The sequence below is a fragment of the Gracilinanus agilis genome, chromosome 5 (genome assembly GCF_016433145.1).
Source record: "Gracilinanus agilis isolate LMUSP501 chromosome 5, AgileGrace, whole genome shotgun sequence".
Classification (NCBI taxonomy): domain Eukaryota; kingdom Metazoa; phylum Chordata; class Mammalia; order Didelphimorphia; family Didelphidae; genus Gracilinanus; species Gracilinanus agilis.
The window spans coordinates 214,493,990-214,519,560 of record NC_058134.1 but is presented as its reverse complement, the minus strand read 5'-3'; the positions used below and the strand labels follow the sequence as shown (position 1 = coordinate 214,519,560).

General features: G+C 42.7%; 1 protein-coding gene across 1 annotated transcript in view; it reads left to right on the top strand.

Annotated features, from left to right (window-relative positions):
- The window catches only part of TNRC6B (trinucleotide repeat containing adaptor 6B), a 265,247-nt gene that overhangs the window by 87,639 nt on the left and 152,037 nt on the right, over positions 1–25,571 (top strand). Inside the window, exon 3 of the mRNA XM_044678610.1 lies at positions 4,403–4,470. Within this exon, the coding sequence (XP_044534545.1) occupies positions 4,424–4,470 (47 nt within the window). The 5' untranslated portion in view covers positions 4,403–4,423. The remainder of the gene's footprint in view (positions 1–4,402; positions 4,471–25,571) is intronic.

Genomic DNA, 25,571 nt, shown 5'->3' with positions numbered 1-25,571 from the left:
CAAGAGAGAAAATGATTGCTTATCAACAAAAAAGAAATTAAATAAAAGCTAAAAAAATGCTTGTCAATGGCTGACTGATATTCATGTACCACAATGGTTTAGCTATTAATGGACATTTGCTTTATTTCCAGTTCTTGGCTACTATAAAAAAATGCAGATATAAATATCTTGCTGTATGCAGGAACTTTCTTTTTATCATTAAACTCTTTGGAATTTATGCCTCCAAGTCCATTTTAATGACTTTCTCAGCATAATTCCAAATTATCTTCCAGAATGGTTAGGCTAATTTATATTTCCTCCAATGGTACATGAGTGTGTGTATCTTTCCACATGCCCTCCAACATTGACCATTCACATCTTTGGTCATCTTGGCTAATTTACTGGGGGGAGGGGTAAGGTGAAATTTCAGAGTTGTTTTAATTTGTTTCTGTTGATACTAGTGGGTTGCAGCATTTTTACATGATCTTTAAGAGCCTGTAATTCTCCTTTTGGGAATTATTTATATCTTTTAACCACTTGTCTACTGGGGAATGACTTATATTTGGATTAGTTCCCTATGAACTTGGGATATCATATACCTTCTTATCAAAGATACTTGACTTTTGGGTGTCCAATATAGGAGTTTAGATTTGATCCTGGAGGCAACAGGGAGCCCCCCTGGAGCATCAACTAGAGGTGAGAGGGAGATGAGGAAAGATCTATACTTCAGCCACATCAGCTTGGCTACTCCAGATGTTGGAGTCATCTTTGGAGATGATCACTGAGCCAGTGGGGAGTAGAGAGAAAAGAAAGAAGCTTCTTGGACAGAGCTTTGGGTGCCCTCCAGTTAGTGGGTGGGGAATGTCTGATGCTCCAGCAAAGAAACCTGAGGACTGCTCAGGTCATTGTCACAGACAGCTGGAGAAAAGAGAACCTGTCAGTGACTGCTGGAGAGGTCAAGTTAAGGCAAGGGAAAAGCAGCCGTTGGTTCCCTGGAGAACTTCTAGATTGCAAGGGGCTCAGACAAGAGGGAGTTTTGTGGAGAAAGGAAAAAAAGACCACGTTGTAGCAGGGAGGATGGGTTTTTTAAGTATCAGAGAATCATCAGGGAAGGAGCCAAGATAGAGGGAAAGATTGAGTATTAGCGGGACAGAGAGATGCTAGAGTGGAGGTAATCATTTCTTTTAATTGATTTAATTAATTTAGAATATTTTTCCATAGTTACATGATTCATGTTCTTTCCCTTCCTTCCTCCCTCCCCTCTCCCATAGCCAGTGAGCAGTCTCACTGGGTTTTACATGTATCATTGATCAAGACCTATTTAGTGGAGGTAATCTTAATGGAGAAGATGGGAAAGGAAGGAGCCAAAGGCACAGTGTAGCAGGGTTGGCCTTGTTGAGGAGAAAGATAATCTTCAAGACTGAAGTCCTGGAGGAAGTGGTGGCTGGGGAGGGGTGGAGTGTCAGAGTTAGGTGGAAGAGGGAGGTGGCCTGGGTTTTCTCAGTTAATATATGAGGTGAGGTCCTTACTTGGGAATGTGAGAGTAGAAGATGCAGAGGAAAGCAGGTTTGGGTCAGCTGTTGTGGTGAAGATGCCAGAATTGGTTACAGGGAGTAGAAACTTTGATCACTGATGAAATATGGGCAAGAGAAGGGGGGAGGGGACTCCTCTCTCTCCTGTTAAGACATGCTAGCTATAGCAGTATGAGATCAAATATCCAAAGTATAACTACTTCCTTTCCTCCCCTCTTTGAAACCTTCTTCATTGCTTAAGGCACAGTAGTATTTCAGTACATCCCCATACCATAATTTGTTCATCCTTTTTTGACTGATGGGTATCCCCTCAGTTTCCAGTTTTTTTGCCAACACAAAAATGAACCCTAAATATTCGTGTACATTTGGGTCCTTTTCCTTTGATCTCCTTGAAGTAAAAACCTTAGTAGCATTATTGTTGTGTCACAAAGTATGTAGAATTTGGTGATTTTTCTGATTCTCAAAGTGATTACAAAATATATAAAATATTTGTGAGATAACCTACAAAGGCACTTAAAAGATTTATAGAAATACAACCATAAAGCTCTCTTTATAGGAATAAAAGCAATAAGGAATTGCAGATTTACAGATTATGCTTGGGTTATGCCAACATATGAAAATGACAATATGATAAATTAACTAACAAATTTAGTGCTATACCAATCAAATTCCTTGAAGAATTAAAAGAACTAGATATGACCACAGAATTCACATTTGGTAGATTCAAAGTCAGTCATCTCACGAGAATATTGGTAAAAGCATGAAGAGTATTGCCTATGATTAACAGACCTTGAACTCTATTATACAGTCACCCAACTCTAGAACTAGTAAGAATAGAAAAGTAAATCAACAAGAAACAGAAACACCTGGAAACAGGAGCCTGGTGACTGATAAATCCATAAATTAGGGAGGAGGGACTCCTTGCTCTGACACTTCTTATCTGGATAATCAAGAGCAGATCACTGAATTTCTCTGAGTCTGCTTCCTCAACCACAAAGTGGGGTTGGTAAACCTTGTGGTAACCCCTTGAACTTTGCAGGGTTGTTGGGTGGCTCACATGTCTGTAAAGACTTAAAGTATCCATTGTTGTTACGTTTTTGGTCAGAAGTTAACAGTCCTCTGAACGTAGGCAGAGCATGCTTGTCCACACAAACGCGGGGACCAGGGCAAACTCTGAAGGGAGTTAAGGCTCAAATCTGAGAGAGAAAAGAGAACTGAGGATGTGTGGATGACATAGAAGCTTTGTCCTCCAGGCCATGCAGACTTTTCTTCTGAGGGAGTGAGACGAAGGTGCTGGCCAGATTCAGTCATCCCTGAAAAAAGGGAGTCTTGACTATCATGGGCAAGAAAGAACATAGTGGTTATTGAGGCAGAAATCCTAGAAGAATCAGTTATCTGTCTGTGCAGGCAAACCACTGGCCAGTACAAATCAGCCCCATGTTGATTAGAAGGGAGAACAAATGAAAATACACTGACCTCTTGCAGTGGCTTCATCCTAACCTATTGAATGGAACTATTAGTACTGAGAAAAGGAAAAAGTCAAAGATGGTTTGGGTGGAACTTTTGTAGAAAATGGCAATAATCAAAGAAGTTTTCACAATAAGGAGTCTAAAAGGGGCTCTGGTCTTCTCTCAGGTTTCCTGCTCCAGGATGTTACAGAGCCTCTTTACTGGTAACTAGAAAGAAATCACCAGCAGGGTCATAAATCTGGAAATGGGAGCAATTCTGAGGCTGTTTAATTCAGGTCTCTTGGGTCACTAATATACAATCAGGTCCTCTGAGTCCAGAGTTCAAACTATAACATATTGGAGGATGAATTAATAATGTCTTCATATACTTGGAACAAGCACCACAGATTCAAAAGAATCACAAAATTCACCAGCATTTCCATACAGCTACAGCAAAAAAACAGGAGGAAATGATAGAAAGGTCCTAGAACTAAATAGAAGGAAGAGAGAAGGGTCAGTTGCATTTAGAAGACTGCATGGTTCTCTTAAAAATTTAGACAGCCTCCTGTTGCAGACCTATCTGGTTTTTTCTTTATACAAATGGCCTTCCTGTGATGCTGTGGCCCCATGATTTCTGAATAGTCATAGTTTCTGCTGACCCAAAGGACAATGAAGAGATACACAGAGGGAGCAAATAGGTTGTAAAATGAATTGCCTTGGTGCAGAAGCACCTGCCTGAGAGATCACTAGGGATGATCAAATATATGAGCTAGACGTTGGAGTCTCCAAACTTGGTGCTAAATGAAGCCCAAGATTGTGTAGCAGAAGCAGGACCCAAACCCAGCCCTTCCTGATTGGGAGACTTACTTTATCCCTCAGGGTAGCCACAACATCAGCCCCTACCTTTTGACATCGTAAGGTCCCAGAGAGCAAATTATGCATCTTTTTTCCCAGTTGAGGATTGTGCCTATTCTTAAGACTTTGTTATTACCTCATGAACTATTTCAAGGAAATAAATTGTGTTTGTTTCTGCAAAGCCCTATTGACAGATGACCGAAGATATCTTCTAAAGCAGGCATCCAATCTTTTCATGGAACTATGATCACCCAAAGAAGGTTACCTTGAGGGGATGAGATTCACTAGCATCTAGAACAGGTGAATCAGGCATATTAATGTTCTAGATGCAGAGAACATTGGACCATCTGGGTCCAATTCTTTTATTAACTGGATATTTCCCCTTAGACAATGAACTTCTCCATGCCTAAGTTTCTTCATTCACAAAATGAGAAAAAAGGTGGTATTTGGATGATCCCTAGGGTCCTTCTATTCTAGTTTCTACAACTGCAGGAATTACACAGTGAAATGACCAAATTTAGTTGTAATGTGAAGCAGTGGCCCACTTTAGAGGTGATAATACATGACCTGTGGTGCTTGCCTTGGCAGGTGGGACATGAAGATTTGGTAATGGAAGGGCATGGCAAGACTCCGCCTCCTGGTGAAGAAAGCCAACAGTGAGTCATGGTTTATTTTGTAAAAGAGTCTTGTGACACATTTTTGAAATGGTATTGTTAAATCTATTAAGGGCATGTTTGGTGGGGCTAGATGCGTTGTGGATGCTCTCCAGTGGCAGGTAATAAGTGTCTTAGTATTTATAGTCCTCCTATATATAGTCCTGGAGAAGTGAGAAAGCGGAGGTTTTTCCATAGTTGACTAACCAGAATTTGTATTGTGTTTTAGCAAGGGCTTTATGGATCAGGGTGTTCTAACCCGAGCCAACGAACTTTGGTTTGGATTACTGTTAGAAATAGAAAACAGCTTCCCGTGTTCACCAGACATGCCTGTGTGAAACTGACCACACTAGGAGGTGTTGGAAGAGTGCTTCCTGAAATTCTATTCCATTTAGTCATATGGTGAAGCTAAGCTTTGTTTCAATAACAAAACATTTACCAAAAGGGATTGGTATTAGAAATAGTACCATTTCTCTCATATGGCATGTAATCCCTTCTGTCTTAGTGAAATGACTGGGTTTTAAACAAAGTAGGAAGAAGGGAACCAAGGGGTGTATTTCCTGTAACAGAAGGTGAGGTTTTCCTAGTTGCAATTTTAAGAAACTGTAGTAGAACAAAATCATATTTTTATGAAGAACAGTTAAGACTATTTTCAAAGGCCTGAAGTTACTACTATTGTTTTTATTCAAATGGATACTCTGAATATTTTTCATAATTTTTAGAATTTACTGAAAATCCTTCCAGAGATATCTTTCTCATCCACAAAAAGGTTAGTGTTGTCCTGTTTTTTTGTAGATGACTTCTTTGAATGGATTGTTGCGCATTGTCTACTTCTAGAGAAAATTCATTCCATGGACTAGTTTTCTTTTTTTTCCCCCATATCATTAATATTTGTTTTATGGTGATCGTTTAGAGTCTACATCCCCAATATATCCCCATCGACTCATGTGATCAAATAGTTGCTTTTCTTCTGTGTTTCTACTCCCACAGTTCTTTCTCTGGATGTGGATAGTGTTCTTTCTCATAAGTCCCTCAGAACTGTCCTGGATCATTGCATTGCTGCTAGTACAGAAGTCAGTTACATTCGATTGTGCCACAGTATATCTGACTCTGTGTATAAGGTTTTCCTGGTTCTGCTCCTTTCACTCTGCATCAGTTCCTGGAGGTCTTTCCAGTTCACATGGAATTCCTCCAGCTCATTATTTCTTTTAGTGCAATAGTATTCCATCACCAACAGATACCACAATTTGTTCAGCCATTCCCCAATCAAAGGGCATCCCATCATTTTCCAATTTTTTGCCACCACAAAGAATGCGGCTATAAATGTTTTTATACAAGTCTTTTTCATTATTATCTCTTTGGGGTATAAACCAAGCAGTGGTAATGCTGGATCAAAGGGCAGACAGTCTTTTAGTGCCCTTTGGGCATAGTTCCAAATTGCCACCTAGAATAGTTGGGTCAATTCACAACTCCACCAGCAATACATTAATGTCCCAATTTTGCCACATCCCCTCCAACATGTATTACTTTCCTTTGCTGTCATGTTAACCAATCTCTAGGTGTAAGGTGGTACCTCAGAGTTGTTTTGATTTGCATTTCTCTAATTATAAGAGATTTAGAACACTTTTTCATGTGCTTATTGATAGTTTTGATTTCTTTATCTGAAAATTGCCTATTCATGTCCCTTGCCCATTTATCAATTGGGGAATGGCTTGCATTTTTGTGCAATTGATTTAGCTCCTTATAAATTTGAGTAATTAGACCTTTGTTGGAGGTTTTTGTTATAAAGATTTTTTTATAATTTATTGCTTCCCTTCTGATTTTAATTGCATTGGTTTTGCTTTTACACAACACTTTTTAATTTAATGTAATCAAAATTATTTATTTCACATTTTGTAATATTTTCTAACTCTTGCTTGGTTTTAAAATCTTTCCTTTCCCAGAGATCTGACAGGTATACTATTCTGTGTTCACTTAATTTACTTATAGTTTCCTTCTTTATATTCATGGCATTCACCCATTCTGAATTTATCTTGGTGTAGGGTGTGAGATGTTGATCTAAATCTAATCTCTCCCATACTGTTTTCCAATTTTCCCAGGAGTTTTTGTCAAATAGTGGATTTTTCATGGACTGGTTTTCTTGAGAGTAGAAACCTGGATCTTTTCACAGCTGATTTGATTTTTTTTAAACCAAATACAGTTTTCTAAATGACATATGGAATAAATCCCAATTTTGTTTGTATCTCATCAGATATATTTAAAATCTTGCCTGCATGATAATCTGATAGAATTAATGGAATTTTAAGCAAGGATGACAAAAGGAAAATTGAGCCCCATTAGAACTGAAGGAGTTATGGGAAATATTCAAGTTATTCCCATTTCTTCCTCCAATATCACTGATCCCCAGGAGTGCACTTGCACCCGTTAGTGTTAGGCAGTTATCATAATCCCCAAAGTCATATTCTTTGAGGCTATTAAGATTCTAAAGAGAGCGGTCTGCACCTGAACACCAGTTACTGAGAGATGGATCTCCTACCAAAGGGCTTGGGAAACTTCTCTAGTCATTCCAACTCATTAGACCAACATTTCTAAGATCAGTTTGTTGATCAAAAAGCTGAAATAAGTAACTTGCCCAGGGTCATCAAAATGTGTTCATTATTTAAGGCAAGCCTTAAGTAATGGTGCATGTGTGTGTTTGCTGATCAATGTCTGCTGAGGTGTGTGCATTGAGGCCTTTGGTAATTCTTGAATGAATGACTACTGTCCTCTTTATGCTTGTTATGCCTAGTACAGTAGAAGCAAGGTACATTACCAGATCCAGTTGGCATGTGTTTAGGAAGCACCCTTAGAAAAGAATTTACTTTTGAAATAGCATTCATAGATTTATGCCATATTTTACATTTGTCATTAATATTGCTGAATTATGGCCCATCTATGTATGATGGAAGGTTTGGGGGATGAGGTAGTTGGCTGCCTTGTGCTTCTGAAAAATCCTTCTTTCAATCTAAATTATATTTCATGTAAAATACAAATAGGTCAACTAGTATTTTGGAATTGCTACTTTCAAATTGTTTGACGTAGTATTGGGCTTCTGTGATTATTCTCTGATCACTCCTCTGTAAGAGCTACCACAGAAAATCAAGCAAACTCAGTTTATTACCATCTAATTACTTCATTAAAATCTGTAGCTTTAGGGGGCAGCTGGGTAACTCAGTGTATTGAGAGCCAGGCCTAGAGATGGGAGGACCTAGGTTCAAATCTGGCCTCAGACACTTCCCAGCTGTGTGACCCTGGGCAAGTCACTTCACCCCCATTGCCTAGCCCTTCTGCCTTGCAGCCAATATACAGTATTGATTCCAAAACGGAAGGTAAGGGCTTTAAAAAAAAATAAAATCTGTAGCTTTAATCGCATGGTGTGTAAGAACCAATACAGCCTTCAAAAGGGGGAGCTGACAGATCGCTTCAACCTACTTACTAAAAGTCCAATCCATAGGTTTTTCAGATATATGTCTTGTTCTTTCTTTCCACCAGATTTTGTTCTTGCACACATTCCTTTGAAGATAAATGTTAGCTGGGAAGAGCACTTGAGTGACTGAATTGTTTGATTTTAAAACTAAATCTCAGCCTAGCTAGTTCCAAGATTAATTAAATTCCTTTATTCTCCTCTTTACCATTCCTAGCTTTCTTCTGGGACTCAACCACCTTTTGTTAGGCTTGCCTGTGTTCCTGTGGGCTTTCCTTCCCCTCCTTTACTGAGGGCAGAGGCTTTGTATTTGTTTGTGTTTCTCATACTTGGATCCCTAGTGACTTTCATTTCTCTGGTGAAGTTTGATTTCCTTTTAGCTTGCTTCTTTAGGATTTTGTAAAAGTTCATTTTCTTAATAATTTTTGTTTCTCTTACCAGAGCAGTCTTTGTTTACAAAGTTAGGAATAAGGACTGTGATTTCCTTAGTAGAGGAAACTCCTTCTTCCTCAGCTGGCTGGCCATCTGGCTCCTCCCCTCTGCCTTATTGTGGTAAATTGTTGCCTGGAGTCCTTAGAAAGGTTAAAAGACTTTCCCACAGTTAACTTGCTGATAGGTGTCAGGCATTTGAACCCTCTGGTCTTCCTGGCTCCCAGGCCAAGCAGTCTCTCTCTGCAAAACAAATCTTAATTCCTGGGGTGAGTGAGTCTTTTGGGTGAAATGCTTCTTTGGAGGGATTGTTTACACTATTAATTATATAGTTTTATCTACAATTCTATCCCCTGAGTCTATGATCTTGTCTGATTCCACTATCTGTGGAGGATCTGGTCAGAATTTGAGTTGGAGATCTTTCTGGAAACCCCAGGGAATGAACTCCCAAAAGTTTTACTGGGATGAGTCAGAAGGAAGAATCCTCCCCCCCATCCATCAGTCCATTGCTGCCCAATCTTGATGCCCACATGCTGGGCCTGAGAGCAGACTTGTTTGGGGGAGTTGAGGTACTAATCAAGGTAACTGACTTCATGATAAAATTCTGCTTTGATTTTGTTCTTTCTACCTTAAATAACTACATAAAAATTCAGCAAAAACAAACCCAAAGAATAACCCCACCCATTTAAGTGATTCAAGGCCAGCATCTTCCCCCTTGTTCCTTTGCCTGCCTGCCTGCCTCCCTTCCCCTTCCCGTCCCCCAGCAGCTGGATCTCATTGAGGTGCCCTTTATATCTTGTGTGGGATGCTTGCCTCATCCTCCCAGGAATTCTTCCTAGAGGATCTGCCCAGTGAAATCTCCACTACCTTCTTCAGGTCTGCTGCTCCTTGAGGGCCTTGGCTTCTGACTTGGCCTTTGTACTCATTTAGCTTACAGCCTCCATCCTTATCCTCAGAGATGCTTAATGCCTTAGCTATGGGATGAAGGCCTTAATCCCTTGTTCTTCTTACTGATTGACTAGATACTATATTCCCTTTTATTTGTGCCCAAATCCTTTCATTAATTTGCTGCAGCCTACTTCTGAATCATTAGGCCCAGAACTGGAAGGAACCATTGAGACCCCCTAATCCAGCTTCCTTTATTGGAGAGGATTTGAATCTGAGGCCCTGAGAGCTAGTGGGGTGAATCATCTCCCAAGGGCACACAGGTGGTCATTAGCTGTACCAGGCCTCAGATTCCCTTGTCCCATATAGCCTCCCATTCATCTCTGCTGATAGCCCTTGGGGCCTTTGCAGTTTTAGTCCTTTAGACTCTGTGGTATTCTGGGATTTGTAGCTGTCTAATATCACTGAGGCAGTCTGAGCAGCTTGGGCTTTCTGTGGGACCCAGCTTAAGATGTTTGAAAGTTATATGAAGTTTCCCCCATGCAGTATAGTCCACAAGCATTTATGAAGGACTCACAAGGTGTGGGCATATAAAGAAAGGCACAAACAGGCCCCACCTTCTAGGAACCTTTGTTCTAAAAGGGGGAGATTTAGAACATTTAAATCATACATAGAAGGTATACACCATTAGTGTTAATAATAATACAAATAATAATTTATTGATGTTTAGTCCTGTCCAACCATGGCTCCATTTAGAGTTTTCTTGGCAAAGATACCAGAGTGGTTTGCCATTTCCAGGTCATTTGACAGATGAGGAAACTGAGGCAAACAGTTAAGTGACTTGCCCAAGGCCACACAGCTTGTGTCAATCTGAGGCCAGATTTTAACTCACAATAAATAAGTCTTCCTGACTCCAGGCCCAGCACTCCCATCCACTGTGTCACTCAGCTGCCCCAAATAATAATAATGCCCCCCAAAGTAATAATAGATATCATTTATAGAGTACCCACTAGGTGCTAGACTGTGTGCTAAATACTTTACAAACATTAATTACCTCATTTGACCCTCACAACAACCCAGAGAGACAGGTGCTATTTATATAATAATATATATATTATTATCTGTAAGGCAACAAGGGTTAAGTGACTTGCCCAGTATTTGAGGTTGAATTTGAACTCTGGTGTTCCTGACTCCAGGCCCAATGTCATCTAGCTGATTTGTTAAGGAACTAGCTATATCCTATGATATTCATCCCATTCCAGGTTTGCACATTTTATCTCATGCCCAAACTCACAAATCATATTTCCTGTGCACAAGGGACTGTAGAGAGGCACTACACATGAATGGGTATCCATAAAAGGTGGATACTGATCTTGGTAGATGAGTGTGCCATAAGGGGTAGCATGTATGTAGTCCAGGAACTGTTAAGACAAGGCAGGACAGGCTATGAGCCAAACAAGTGTCTTCTAGCATCATCAGGGGAGAAAGATTCTAGAGGATCCCAGGACCAGGGCCCTTGAACTAGGAGGGACTTTTCAGGTCACCCACTCTAACTACCTCCTTTATAAATGAAGATACAGTGCTCTAGAGGAATGAAGGAATATGCTCGGATAGTCCTCCTGATCCTGACTGGCAGTCATTCCTCACTTACCCCATACTCTTTAATACACTTTCTGTGTGTGATTCATTAAGTAGTAACAGATGAGAGGGTTTGTGGAAGAGGCTGCACCTGACTGGGTTGTTGGCACTAGCCTTGTTTGCTCATTAAAGATGCAGTGCTCGTTTCTTATTCTTTAACATAGACTATTCCACTTGCCTAAATTGACCTCTCTGCATCTCTCTTGTCTACCCAGATCCTCTCTAGCTTGGCAAGGCCCAACTTACTTCCTGCTTCCTCTGAAATTCCTTCCAGGGAAGTCTGTACTATTCACTTAATCCACTTCATTTCAACAAACATTAAGTTCCTACTGTGTGCAAGACTGAACTAGCTTACATGTTTTCAAAGGCAGAAATTCAGTAGTTCCTGCCTGCCAAGTTCTCCTGAAGGATTAAAACATGCAGCTGTTGTTCAGTCATTTCCGCTTTGTCCAACTCTTCATGACCTCATTTGGGGTTTTCTTGGACACTGAAGTAGTTTGCCTTCTCCTTCTTCAGCTCATTTTATAGATGAGGAAATGGAGGCAAGCAGGGTGGAGTGACTTGCCCAGGGTCACATAGTTGGTAAGTGTTTGAGACCAGATTTGAAATCAGGAAGATAAGTCTTCCTGACTCCAGGCCTGGTTCTCTATCTATTGTGCTGTCTAGCTTCCCCCAACAATATGTAAACAAACAAATAAATAAATAAAAAGAGGAGACATCTTTTATAAATAGAACGATATAACACTTTAGTTAATTTTTGCTTCTTTTGTTGTATCTTGAAGTTTTAAACCATTTTATTTCTTCCTGATCTCTCTTTCCTTTAGGCCCATCTCCAATCCTAGATTCCCTGATTTTAATACAGGGAGGCCCTAGTCTAGTGCCCTTCTCCTACAGAAGAGGGAACTTAGAAGCTCTTAATTGTGTTCCTGTGCCTTACTGCTCCATGTTAAAGGTGTATTTGACCCTACTCTGTTGTCTTGTTTCATATTTATCTACCCAATTTAGACTTTAACTTTGTTCTTAGGGCAGAAATTAGAAATAATTCTTTTGATCAAATTTTTATCATTTCATGAATACTTCCTAAATACAATAACACCTAAATCATTTAAGATTCACTACTTTCATATTCATCCCTAGAATACAAATTTTAATAGTGTTTTCTAACTGGCATTTAAACTGAGAACCCTAGCAGAGTCTTGTCCCTGGGAAACAGCATTGTTGGGAGAATTCCCCAGGCAAGCTTTACCAAAGAAAGTTATTCCTGTTGAAAGGTTCCCCCCACCCACCCGTTTTCAGTCAGAACCTTAGACCTGGAAGAGGAGTCCAACCTCTTCCTGTTCTAGGGGAGAAAGTGAAGGCCTGGAAATTCCCAAGGGAAATAGGGGATCCAGGGTACCCTGAGAACTAGAGCTGAAGGGGGGGTATCTGAATACATATCATTTAAAATTGCATTATTATGTTTTCTATGGATGTCTTAAGTGCCACCTTGATTACAAACTCCTTTCCCTTATTTATTTACATTTTATATCTCCCTCCTACTTCCAATCTCTCATCTTTTCAACAAGTATCTATATCTGGAGTAATCAAAGCGTATTTTCTCTGTGACATTCCACTGATCTAACAAACAAATGACCCTGTCCAAATAATTTTTTTAAGAATATAAAAGGAAATGAGGTTAGTTTGGCATGAGTTATTTTTGATGAGCATATATTTGACTCTCAGTGACCACTGTTTCCTTTTCTAGATACTCCCAAACTTTCCCTTTATGTGCTAGAATTTTGCCAATCATTAACTTGAGTGGTAGATGTTCAGTGGAATTTAATCTATCTATCCAGCTCTGGTCTCCTGAGCCTGAGTCTCATATCACCAACTCCCTGTCCTCCTTGTCAAACATTGTAAACTGGATTTGAATGAAGGGAGTTGATCTAGTTTTGAGGGAGAAGTTTTGAATCCTTGTATGGTAGGGAGGCTCCATTGGTGGAAGAGCACCGACCTGAGTCCAGGCCTACCTGCCCTCCTGTCCTGGAGCTACCATGGACCAGCAGTGGGGCCTGGAGGCACTTAACTGCCATCTGTTCATATCCCAGATGTGCTTTCTGATGCCTGGAAATGCCTTCCAGGGTATATGAGGAGCCTAGGGCAAATGTCATGGTGGGGCTGAAGTAACAGCCTTACTGGGGAATTCAAGACTAGGCTTGATGCCCATTTATGCTACCCCCTTGCTGTGGAACCTTGGAGAGGCAACCCTGGCTCTCTGAGCCCCAGATTCTCCATACATAAAATGAAGAGTTGGGGCCCATTTTTTCCTATAGTCATCTCTAGTTATAAGATATGTGATTCTAAGAATGTTTGCTGAGTTTAACTCTTATACCTATGAAATCCTATGAAATTGTTTTTGCTACAGATCACAATTCAGTTTACTATATAAATCTTATACATTTCAGTCCTTTGGGCATGTGTTCTTCATAGTTGGAAATCTTGACAGGTGGCAGAGAAAGTAGTCTCTTTTGGTGGTGCTTCATCCAGGTCATGCTTGTTAACTGTGGCTAGCCACCAGGACCCACTACTGGACTCTCTTCTATTCTCCTATTTCACTTGGTGGTCTTGGCTCTTGGGATTTTAGCTATCACCTCTATGTACTTGATTCTCAGATGTATTTGTTCATTCCTAACCTCCCTCCTGACCACTGGGTTTGAGTCTCCATCTACTTGCCTTTTGAACAACTGGATATCCAGTAGACATCTTAAAGCAAACATGCCCCAAATAGAGCTCATTACCTTGTTCTCCACCCCCCCTTAATAGCCCTATTACTATTGAGAGTATCAACATCTAAGCACCTAAACTCAGCTGGGGTCACATCTTCAGTCCTCTCTCAGCCCCCATATCCAATCAATCACCATATCCTGTTGTTTCTATCTTCAGTCCTCTGATACTGCTCCCACCCCTGGTGCAGCCCTTATCATTTCACGCCTGAACTATTGCAATAACTGTTGTGAGGTTGTCCTGGCTCTATGCATCCACCAGTGTTCTTCCTAAAGCACAGTTCAGGTCTGACTGTATTACCTCTCCTTTTTATTCATCCTCACTGGCTTCCCATCACCTCCAAGATCAAATATAAAACCCTCCATAACCTGCCCTTCCTCCCTTTTTATTCCTTCTACTCTCCACACATCCCACCACATACCATGTACTCTTCAATCCAGTTACACTGACCTCCTTACCAGTCCTCAGACCATGCTTTTCTCTAGCCATCTTCCATCTCCAATCTGTCTTCCTCCTCTCCTCAACTCCCTAGTTTCCTTCAAATCCTGGCTAAAATCCCACCCTCTGCAGAAATCCTTTTCCCAATTTCTCTTAACTCTCTTAATTCTACAGACCTTCCCTCTCTTGATTACCTCCAGGTGATTCAGTCCGAATTTTGTTTATCCATCATTATTTGCCTGTTGTCTCTCCCAAGATAGTATGAGTCTCTTGAGGGCAAGGACTGTGTTTTTGCCTTTCTCAAGTATCCTCAGTGCTTAGCACAGTGCCTGGCATGCAGTAAGTACTTAATAGATGCTTTCTTTGACTGACTGAAATATTCCTTCCTGGTTTCCTTTGAGTCCTAACTAAAATCTACCTTCCACAGGAAGCCCTTTCCAACCCCTCTTAATTCTAGGGCCTTCCCTCTGTAATTAATTATGGCTTGCTCTGTGTGTATGTTTACATGTTATCTTCCCCATGAGACTGTGAGCTCCTCGAGGGCAGGGGCTGCCTGCTTTCTATTGTGTCCCCAGCACTTAACCCAGAGCTTGGCACACTGTAGGTGCTTAACAGATGTTGATTGATTAGTTGCTATCCCAGGGAGTTTTCCATGTTCAGATGCCCTCTCCCTGCTCCAGTGAGTGTGTTTCGGTGTGCTAGAAGGGCATTTCTAACCACATCTTCCTGACAGCTACCTCTATGCACACACACACAAACACAGTAACCTAGCAGCTGCCTTCCTCTCATTCCATCTGGGTTACAGAGTTGGGAAAGACCCTGGAATGGACAGGATTTTGGAAGCAGACTCTGATTGCTTTTGCAAGGGATTCCATGCTTTTGGAACTTTTCCCCATTCAAAATCCTTCACTTGTTGAGGTAATTTCAGGCAATCCAGAGCAAGTTCCCCTTTCTTCAACGAAGTCTTTCTAGATAGCCACAGCTTAGAAACAAACATTACTTCCCTCCTTGCCCTTGTCTCTGTCACTTTTCTCCTCTTCCCTTAGGCTCCCGGAGCTAAAAGGGACCCTGAAAGTCATGTGGTGCACCTCCTCAGTTTAGAGACAAAGCAACTGAGGTTCTGGGAGGTCATGGGACCTTTACTTTAGGAGTCTTCTTTGGAAGACAGACAGGCTGGAGAAGGGAGAGACTTGAGACAGGGAAACCAGCTAGACCATTGTAGTATGAAGGCGATGAAGAGCTGATCCAAGAAGCCCACCACTGAGTGGGTGAGAGGAGGATGAAGGGAAGAAGCACTATCCTGCTCCTGGCTGTCTCTCTTCCAGTGTAGCCAAGTGGGTGTTCCATTTTGCCCTGTCACAAAAGCTCTGCCTCCAGTCCCTTCTCTTCACAGTTGTCAGTGTAGCTAGAGGTTTTCATCTCTTGCCACTGCCTCCACATTGGCCTCCCTGCCTCAAGTCTCTCCCCACTCCAGTCCATCCAACACTGTTGCTGAAGGAACTCGATTCAATCGCCAATCTGACCATGTGACTCCTATTCATCCAACTCCTGGGGCTTCCTATTGCCACAAGGACAAAAGACAAATTCTTCTACTTAGCTTTTTTTTTTTTTTCTTTTAAACCCTTGCCTTCTGTCTTAGAATCAATAATGTTCCGAGACAGAAGAGTGGTAAGGGTGGGCAATGGAGTTAAGTGACTTGCCCAGGGTCACACAGCTAGGAAGTATCTGAGGTCAGATTTGAACCTAGGACCTCCTGTCTCTAGGCCTGGCTCTCAATCTACTGAGCCACCAACTTGCCCCCTTCTAGTGAGCTTTTTAAAGCTCCATCTATAGAACCTGACAATCTTACAGTTGTGTTATCTGTCACTGTCCTTCCAGCACTATTTCACTCATACTTGTTTCCCTAGCACCCACCATAGTAAGCCCTTAACAATTATTTGTGGATTAGAGTTAGCTTTACAAAATTTTCTTTTCTTTTCTTTCTTCAAACTTGATGATAGAGAATGGCTTTCAGAGGAGACATAGAATATAGGTGGGGAAGATAGGTAATAGAAAAGCAAAATATACTAATAAAATTTATTTTTGAAAAAAATGTTTATATAAATTTCATTAAACAAAAAACTTGTTTAAAACTGTTGTAGAAAATGACTGAGGCTATGAAGATCACTCTAGACTGAATAATTGCCATGGAAGCCAGTGTGAAGCTACAAGGACTTCTTACATCTCAAAACTGCCTAAACAGCCAGAAAAGTCCATGACTTACCAATAGCCTTCCAGAGTGAACAGAGATGGGTCAGAAATCTCTGTAACCTGCTAGGCTATGTGTCTGGAGGTATTAAGAACAAAGGGCTCTTTGTTATCCAGAAAGCTGAGTGCCTAGAATCCCATAGGGTCAACTTTGGAAGAGATAGGGAGCAGCAGTAGCAGAAGCAAGCCTGGGCCTTGTAGTGCTCAGACCATGACCCAGTCACAGGGCTCAGTACTTTGGTTCTCAGATCCCACTGAGGCTAGGCCAGCCCTGAAAAATCCAGCATTCTGAACCTCTAAAGTCCAGCGGGGCTAATTCTCTTTTCCTTTGACTAAGCTCATTTGTTATAAAGGGGTCTTTTCCTTTCTGTTCTTAATTGGAGTGAAGTTGGTAGGAAAGTGGAAAAAGGTAGCAATAGTGATACCCGCAGATCATTGAACCATTTTCTTTCAAAGTGCAGTGATGTGAACAGAAGGGAACATAGACAGGGAGGCCAGTTTTGAAAATTAAGTACAGGATGTATTACATACTTCTTAACAAAGTAAGCTGGGTGAAAAGGAGATTCAGAGACTCAAGATGTGTTCAGCTCGGTATATGGAAATGTTCATTGTGGGGTGTTTAAGAATAAAAAATAATTTCTAATATATTCATCTGTATAGCATAAGGCTTATTCTCCTTCTACATTATAAGTTCCTTTAAAACATGGTTATATGCCTAGCATAGTATGTTGCTAATACATAATAAAAGTCAAATTGAATGGGAAAAGGACCCAACAATATACATCTGAGTTTCCTTTGATCTGTTTATAAATGTATAAATTTTGTTCAGTACAATTTCAGCATGAGATTTCTAAGTTCACGTAAAAGTTTGACAACCAGGGCAGCTGGGTGGCTCAGTGGATGAAGAGCCATGTCTAGAGATGGGAGGTCCTGGGTTCAAATCTGGCCTCAGACACTCTCTGGATGTGTGACCTTGGGCTAGTGACAACCTCCATGGCCTAGTCTTTACCACTCTTCTGTCTTAGAACCAATACACAGTATTGATTCTAAGATGGAAGATGAGGGTTTAAAAAAAAAGTTTGACAAACCACATAGGATTCTGTGTAGAATTCTCGTGGTGGTGTAGTGGATAGAGTATGGGCCTCAAGTAAGGGAGACATGAGCTCAAATGTAGTCTCAGACATTTCCTAACTGTAGGACCCTAGGCCACTGGCTTAACCCTTTCCTGCCTCAGTTCCCCCAGCTGTAAAATGGGGATAATAATAGCCCTTGCCCCTCCCCCTCCAGGGCTGTCATGAGGATCAAGTGAAATAATATTTGTAATGTGTCTAACATGGGGCCTGGCATGTAATATTTGCTAGATTGATGTTGGCTGTTATTGTTGTCATTGTGCTTCTCTCTCTCTGATATGGAGGCTTTTTGCCTGGTATGGATTATTCTTTCTAGGCAGTGATCCAAACAGCTGTACTTATACAACCCTAGCATTCCTGCCTAGCCTGGTGGCAGCTTGTCTCTGGCCATCCTGCTGCTGCAGGCACAGGCTTAAAGGGACAATGAGGCCCTGAGGTGGTGGCATGAATGGATCACTGTACTTGGAGAGGAGAAGTCCCGAGATTGAATACTGCTTTCCTTCTTTCCTGGCTCAGTGGCCCTGGCCAAGTCACTCAGCCACTGCTTCCTCATCTGTAAAATGGCAGGAGCAGTAGCATCTTGATGGCAGTGCTGTGCATGTTGATTGAGATGGTGTGTGAATCCTCGTGCGGCCCTGCAGCCCAGGCCATCCCTGGTTTCACCTGGCGGGGAGGATTTTTTAGCATGGATGTGTGCTCCTTGTCTACAGCTGGACTTGTTCAGAGGCCCGCTGAGTGCTGGGCATTAACATCAGGCAGCGCCATTACAGACAGAAGGGGAGAGCCCATGTACCCTTAGAGGAGATGGCTTATGGGGGTGCTGTGTCGAGGAGTGGAGGGAACAGGCACGCAGGTGGGATCCTCCTCTTCATAAACATTGATTTCCAGAGCCCACACCTCGTTTTGCTGTCTTGGTGGCTCACTGTTATCCCCATCTTACAAATAAGGAAATTGAGGAAGGCTGAAAGGAAGTGACTTGCATAAAGTCTCTTCTAGAGTCTGAGGCAGGATTTATACTCAGGCCTTTGTGACTTGAGGTCCACTGTGCTCCCTAGCTGCCTCGTCCTCCCAGCCCTGGGTTCAGGGCAAGCAAAGGGACAGAGTGGAGAGCTGACCGCTGATGAATGAGAAACAGTCAGACCAGCTTGACTGAGTTGGAGAGGGTGGCTGGAAGAGGAAGTTGGGTTAGACTGTGTAGGGGAGCCTGGTGGGCCGCAGGTGCTTTGATAGAATCCCTTTGGACGCTGGTTTGAGGGCAACCTGGAGAAGGACTCCACAGAGAAGAGGAGCAGCCATGAGGCAGGGGGATGCTTGTGGACAGAGGAGGATGTTTGGCCTGGAGACCTGTGCTGGCAGGAGAGTGAGCCTGAGGGGAGCCTCCTCAGCACTGGACCTGGCTCCTTTTCTTCTCCTTCCTTGCCTAGAAGTGGGGTGGGGCTCCAGAGCATCCCTGCTTAGAAGGGTGCTGGGGGGCATCTGGACAGAGCCTTCACTTTGTGGAGGCTGAGCTCCCCCAGAACCGGCCGGGCCCCAGCCTGGGGTTTGCTGCTCCGGTTTAGGCCCCAGGACTGGGGCGATGGGCAGAGGCTGGCCAGGACGTGCCCAGAGCCTGTGTGTCTCACCCCAGACGGGCCTTCCTGTGTTGCCCCTGGCCCTCGGGCCTCACCACCATCCCTGCCCGGGAGTCCCTGGGGCCCGCCCCAGCCTGGCCCATTCCAGCCCAGCCCAGCCCAGCTCCGCTCAGCTTAGCTCGGCTGGGCATCCCTCCCTCCCTCTTCCCCAGGGGCTCTCCCAGGGAGGCGGTGACTGCAGCAGGAGCAGCCGGGCGGCCGCCTCCTCCTCCTCCTGCCTCTTCTCCCTCCCCTTCTCCCTTGATTGACAAACGGGCCTGGGGTCACATGACAGGCCTGTATTTGAAGGTCACCAGCAGCCTGCTTCCTTTAGAGAGACAGAGGGGGAGAGCGAGAGCACAGAGGGAAGGCGAGAGAGACAGAGCGAGCAAGCGAGAGCGCGAGGGAGAGGAGAGGAGAGACACGGAGAGACTGGAGAGAGGCGAGGCGAGGCAGGACAGTCTGGGCGGGCAGCAGACAGGCAGCGGGCAGGCCGGCAGCAGGCAACAGCACAGGCACCCGGGCAGGCGGGCAGGCAGCAGGCAGCAGGCGAGGAGGGTGCCCACGCCAAGATGGCCGACAGAGCCTCTGCTGCCTTGTGAGCCGCTGAGCTGAGCCCAGGGAGCCAGCCCCAAGGACAAAAGGAAGCCAGCCAGCCGCCGCCGCCGCCGCTCCCGCCGCTGGGCCAGCGCTCCCCAGGCAGGCCCCTCTCGGCCCTGCTGCTGGATGCTGCATGCCACCGCCACTGGCCGCTGCCACTGCCGGGGGCCGGACTTCTGGAAGCACTGCTGCACTTTACCAGGTGGGTACTGTGCTCCTGCCGCGGCTGCCAGGGCAGGGCAGGGCAGGGCGGCCAGCCTGCACAGGGGGCCCGGCCCGGCCCCTCCTCACCTCCCCAAGGTGGGGTGTTGGGTTGGGGGAGCAGGCCCAGCCCGAAGGAAGGGAGGGAGGGAGGGAGAGAAGGGAGAGGAGGGAGGGAGCAAGCCAGCGAGCGAGCCAGCAAGCTCACTATAGCATTTGGGAATTGAATAAGGCCTGCTGGGCAAGATGGAGCTTTCAGCTGGGAAGTGATGGCATTCCGAAATGGATTTGCGCAAATTGCTTAGGTCTGATGTACAAACAGAAGAAGAGTAGAGGGAGGGAAATTGGTACGGAAAAAGAGATTTTGCAAAACCCTCCCTCCCCCCCTTAAATCTGCTGCAAAAATTTGCATAAATAGAAATGGCTTTGCATTCTTTCTGCTGCTAAGGCCGACAAAGGGAGGGAGGCAGCCGAAGCAGCCAGAGCCTCATCTCCCCCCTTTTATTGGACTCTCCTCCCTAAGGAGATGGAGATCTCAAAGATGACGAAGGGGAGATTTTGTAGACCTCAGTTTGGAGGTGAGTGAATGAACCAGGAGGGCTTGAAACCAGCTTCCTATGTAATCAGGACATGTATATGTGTGCCCCAGAGCTCCCCCACCCCTGGGCTTTCATTTTGTATCTGCAAAGGGACCACCAGAGGCTCGTTGGTTTGAATAAATGATAGAATCCTATATAGGTGGTGTTTTGGGTGGTCCTCCTTCTTAGAAATGCCTTTTCTATTAATCAGCTTCCCCCCTCTTCATTTTGGGGCCTCCTCCATTTCTCTCCAGTATAAGAGGCTTCTTAGCCTAAATTATGCACTGAAAGTCTGATGGGGCTTTCTTTTCATAGCATAGGTCTCTGTGTGTGGTAATTAACTTATTTTGGCCATGCATCCATGGTTTGGAGGCTCATAGGAATAATTAGGTATATGTGTGATTGTCAGTGGCCGTTGAAATTGTTCATTGCCTGAAGTTTAAATTCCATTGGTCTTAATGCCTTATTCTAGCGGGAGGATAAGAAAAAAAAAAACCTGAAAACTCGCTTTCTGGGAGCAGCCTCCCCCTATCATTGTGAGAGTGTGATGTAATGCTCCTTCCTCTGTCTGGTGGGCTGAGAGAGGATTATAGTTTTGTGCTGTGGCAGTGAGAATGCCCCCACCCCCCATAGCAACACATCCCTGCTTCTGTCTTATTCCCTGGTGCTTATGTATTTGTAGCTTACTGATTTATTCAGTGACACATTTCTTAAGTGTTGAGAGTAAAAGACTGTTAATCTAAATCTGTTAACAAAGCGGAAATGAGATTTAGAAATATATCTTTAAAGGATGCAAATAGCCTGGATTGTCTGATTCAGATTGGTTATATAGGCACGTACCCTGTACTAGATTGGATATATTTGGAGTGAAATGGTTTTAATTTAAAAATACCTCAAAATTTTTTTTGTTTTCCTTTAAATTGAGTTAGTTATGTTATCACTGAAACTGAAAGTATTAACATAGGAGAAAAATGTTGGAATATTTAAAAAAAATTGACAGCCTGTGGAAGGAAAAAGGGTGCATGGTGATTTCAAAGGAAGCTTTTATTCAGTTAGAATGGGTTGGCCCCCTTATGCAGAACATGGTTTACCTCCTTGAGTTAGTCGTCTATGGATGGGGAAGCAATTACATGTTAATACTTTCTATTTAATTTTCACTAGAATTAAGAGAATGAGAACTCACCATACCGATGGGTTTTGTTGTTTTTTGTTGTTTAACAACAGCAGAGTAAGGAATGACTTTTGATTTTAATGCAGTGAATGTTCTATCATTTTCTTTTTCTTCAGAGGAGAAATAGTAGTGAGAATCTTAAATTACAAAGGTACACTTCAACCATCTTGGCTCATTTTTTGATTATGGTCTTTGGTTAAAAAGAAAGGACAAATAAAAATGAGAGAAAAGACTGTATTATGAATCTAAAGAAAACAGAACTGTAATTTTTATGCCTTTGAAAATGAAAGTACTTATTTGGGGATATTCTCTTGCTAAATGCATAGTTTATCCCTCAGTGCCTGAGATGGATTTATAAGGGATAAGGTGTCCCAAGTATTTGAGATTGAATTTTGGGGAAAGATGATTTACAATTTTTATGTTTTGTGGAGGATGCAAACAGCTGGATGTCAGGCTAATTCAGTTTGTTGTTTTGAATTAAGGGCCAAGAATCCAAGTAAGTTTGCTCCTTCGGCAGAAAAAAGAACAGAATATTGAAAATTACCGATACTGTGTTCAAATTTAGGACAATGTATTCAGAAATAACAGAATGCATTGTCTTGTCCAATTACCTTATAAACTTTTCCTTTTAGCAAACGTGAATATTAGAAAAATGAGATTGTTCTAATTACCATTAGGTTCCTAACAAAACATATTTGAAATCTTATGGTTGTGGGTAATTTCAGAATAGGAGCTGCCATTTTGGATCTTTTCCTGTACAACAAACCCTGATGACAAATGTTTTTGGGTGTAATTCCAGGTATTTGAAAACAGGCAATAGGTGGTATGTGCATATAAGCCATTTAAATGTACCTTTTTCTTTTTTTCCTCACAGAGATTGGTTTTATTGCAGTGAGTACCAAACCCTTAAAATCTTTTAATAAATGAGAGTACTCACATTCTTTTTTTTTTTTTTTTAACCCTTAACTTCTGTGTATTGGCTCCTTGGTGGAAGAGTGGTAAGGGTGGGCAATGGGGGTCAAGTGACTTGCCCAGGGTCACACAGCTGGGAAGTGTCTGAGGTCGGATTTGAACCTAGGACCTCCCGTCTCTAGGCCTGGCTCTCAATCCACTGAGCTACCCAGCTGCCCCTGAGAGAGTACTCACATTCTGAAGAGAGTAGTTTAAGAAGTGTTAGACCTTGGATGTTAAGATTTGAGAAGAGTAGATATCCACTGTATTTTAAAAACTTATTGAAGTTGCTAATTTCTTATTTTTCTTGTTTAACCCTATGATGAAAGCCTAAGCCAGGATTCATGATTGTTTCTTAGAAATACATGATGGTGTTACATATTAGACTTAAAATATTTCAGAAAAATTCTAAGAAGTGTCTTTACAGTGGCAATAACACTTGTCTGTGGTTTTTAGAGAAGAAATCCTTTTAATTTCAGTTGGAACTGTTGGTCAGTTGAACTAACTTCTTTCCTTTGGCCTGGCTTTGAATGAAGCTTTGTGTTGTCCTTTTATTCTCATTATAGTGTTATTAAAGTTAGTGCTTTAAGAATAACTTCACAAGTATTGTAGTAGATACATGTGTCCAAAACGACTTAGATGCTGAGACAGGCAGATAAGGAAGCGCTTATTGTGAGATGGTCTAGAGCGCATGGTACCAAATACTTGGGTAAATCTTTGGATGATAAGTAAATACAACACATGTATAGAACACATACAAAGCATGATCAAAGGTGGGGGAAGAAGAAGGAAGAATTGCAATAGCTAGAAGAATCAAGAAAGGCCTTTTCCAGAAGATAGTTCTGAAGCTAAGCCTTGAAGGAAGCTAGGTTTTCCAAGAAGTAGAGATGAGAAAGGAAAATATTCCAGTAATGGAATATAGCTTCTAGCAAGACACAATGGCAGGAGATGAAGGCACAAGGATCTTTGGCTGGATCCGAGAGTCATTGAGGAAGGGGAGTTCATATGTAATTAATCTAGAAGAATGGGTTGAAGACAGATTATGAAGAGCTTTTTAAATGCCAAACTTGTGCTCTTGTACTTTATCTAACAAGACTTGGCAACTCATTGGCAAAGACCATAGGAAACCACTGAAATTTCTTGAGGATAAGAGTGGCCTGTCATATTGCTGCTCTAGGAATATCAATATGGCAGCCATGAAGAGGATTAAGGAGTTTAGTATAGTGATTCTATTTAGGAACTGTTGCTGTAGACCAGAATAAAGGTGATGAGAGCCTGTACCAGAGGAGACTGTAGTATGAGGAGAGAATTAGGGAAGAATAAAGATGTTGGGGGTAGGAGGCAGGGTAACTGAGGCTTTAAACGTGGGGTGAGAGATTTCCTGACAGAAATAGGAAAGTGAAAAGGAGGGAGGGATTTAAGGGGAAAGATAATGGGTCCTATTTGGAGGAGGCTGAGTTTGAGATGCTTGTGGCACTCCTGGAGGAGTATACTTGCTCCTTACCTTCATCTCCTCCTCTTCCTCCATTTCCTCATTTTCTTTAAGATCCACAGCTCCAGCACCACCTTTTTTGAGAAACCTAGCTTGATGAATTCCCCACCTGCTGCAGGTGCTTTCCCTCCCTGACTAATCCAGTGTAATGTCTTGTGGAGGGTAGGGAGATGCTCACAGCTGGAGATCTCAAGAGGCCACATGGAAAAAGGTGGTGCTTTGGTCAAGCTTTGTCAAAGGCCCAAAGCTCACAGGTGGAGGACTGCATTAGGAACAAGAAGAAGGTTGATCTGTTTGGACTGGGGAGTAGGGCAAAGGGAGCAATGTCTATTGAGGCAGGCCCCAAAGAGAAATTCATGCTTGAACCCGGGAAGCACAAGAGTGGCATGATGAGACACTAACTGGCCAAGAAACATCTGCTAGTTGACCCTGTGACTGAATGATTTTGTTAAAGGTTAGAAATCAAGAGTTCTTAGCCTGGGGATCCACAGACCCAAAGGAGTCTATGAATAGATTTTAGGGAATGCATACCTGGACAGTACAAAATTAACTAAAAGGGAAGCTGGAAGCAAATGATAGAGGGCTATAAATGTCATTTATCTGACTTTCATGTCAGAATATTACAATAGAATTGGTTTCCTTTATAATTCCATAAATTTTATTACTTTAAAAGCATTATTTTGAGAGTGAACCCATATGCTTAGGATCCCCTGTTAGAGAGAGAGAGAGAGAGAATTAAAGAGGGCCCAAGATAGCTTCCTAAGTAGCTACAGCTTAAAAAGGTCATTATCCTAGCTGGCCAGCTGATGATCAAAGAACAGGCATGTTTAAGGCATTCCTAGGGCCCAGACTCATTCTGCATGCAAGGTTCTTTTCCCTGGTCAGGTTTTCATCCTTGGAGGTCTCCTTGAAATCATCCTCCTTGCCTCCTCTCTCTTCTGCACCACCACACCCAGGCATCGATCTGCCTCAGCACCATTTCTTACATCCTTCCCCTTCTCTGCCTGCTTAGCTGAGGCTCTCATCACCTCTTCCTTGCACTGTTTCCCAATCCTTCTAATTGCTCTCTCCTCTCCAACCTGTTCTCCACTCAGTTGCCAAAGGAAGCTTCCCAAGGTGCAGCTCTGCTCAAGTCACTGCCTCACTCAGGAGACTACAGTGGCTCCTGTTCACTATAGGATCAAGTTGTTGACTGCTGGACACTTAAAAGCCCTTCACTTTTTCCAACCTCTTTACCAATCCTGTAGTCTAGCCAAAGATGCTCCTCACATGCTACATTTTACGTCTAATCTTTGAGCCTTTGTCTGGATTGTTCCCCAGGCCTAGAACTCTCTCTTTCCCCTTGCAATCCCTACTTTCCTTCAAAACTCAAGTGCCATTTTGGACAAGAATACTTTTCCAACCTCAATCTCCATCAGCTTGAGTTATCCTTTCAAAGATTTACCTAGGATTTATTTTATCCATTTGGCAAATGGATAAATGTAAATGAGGTGTGTGTGTGTCTGCCT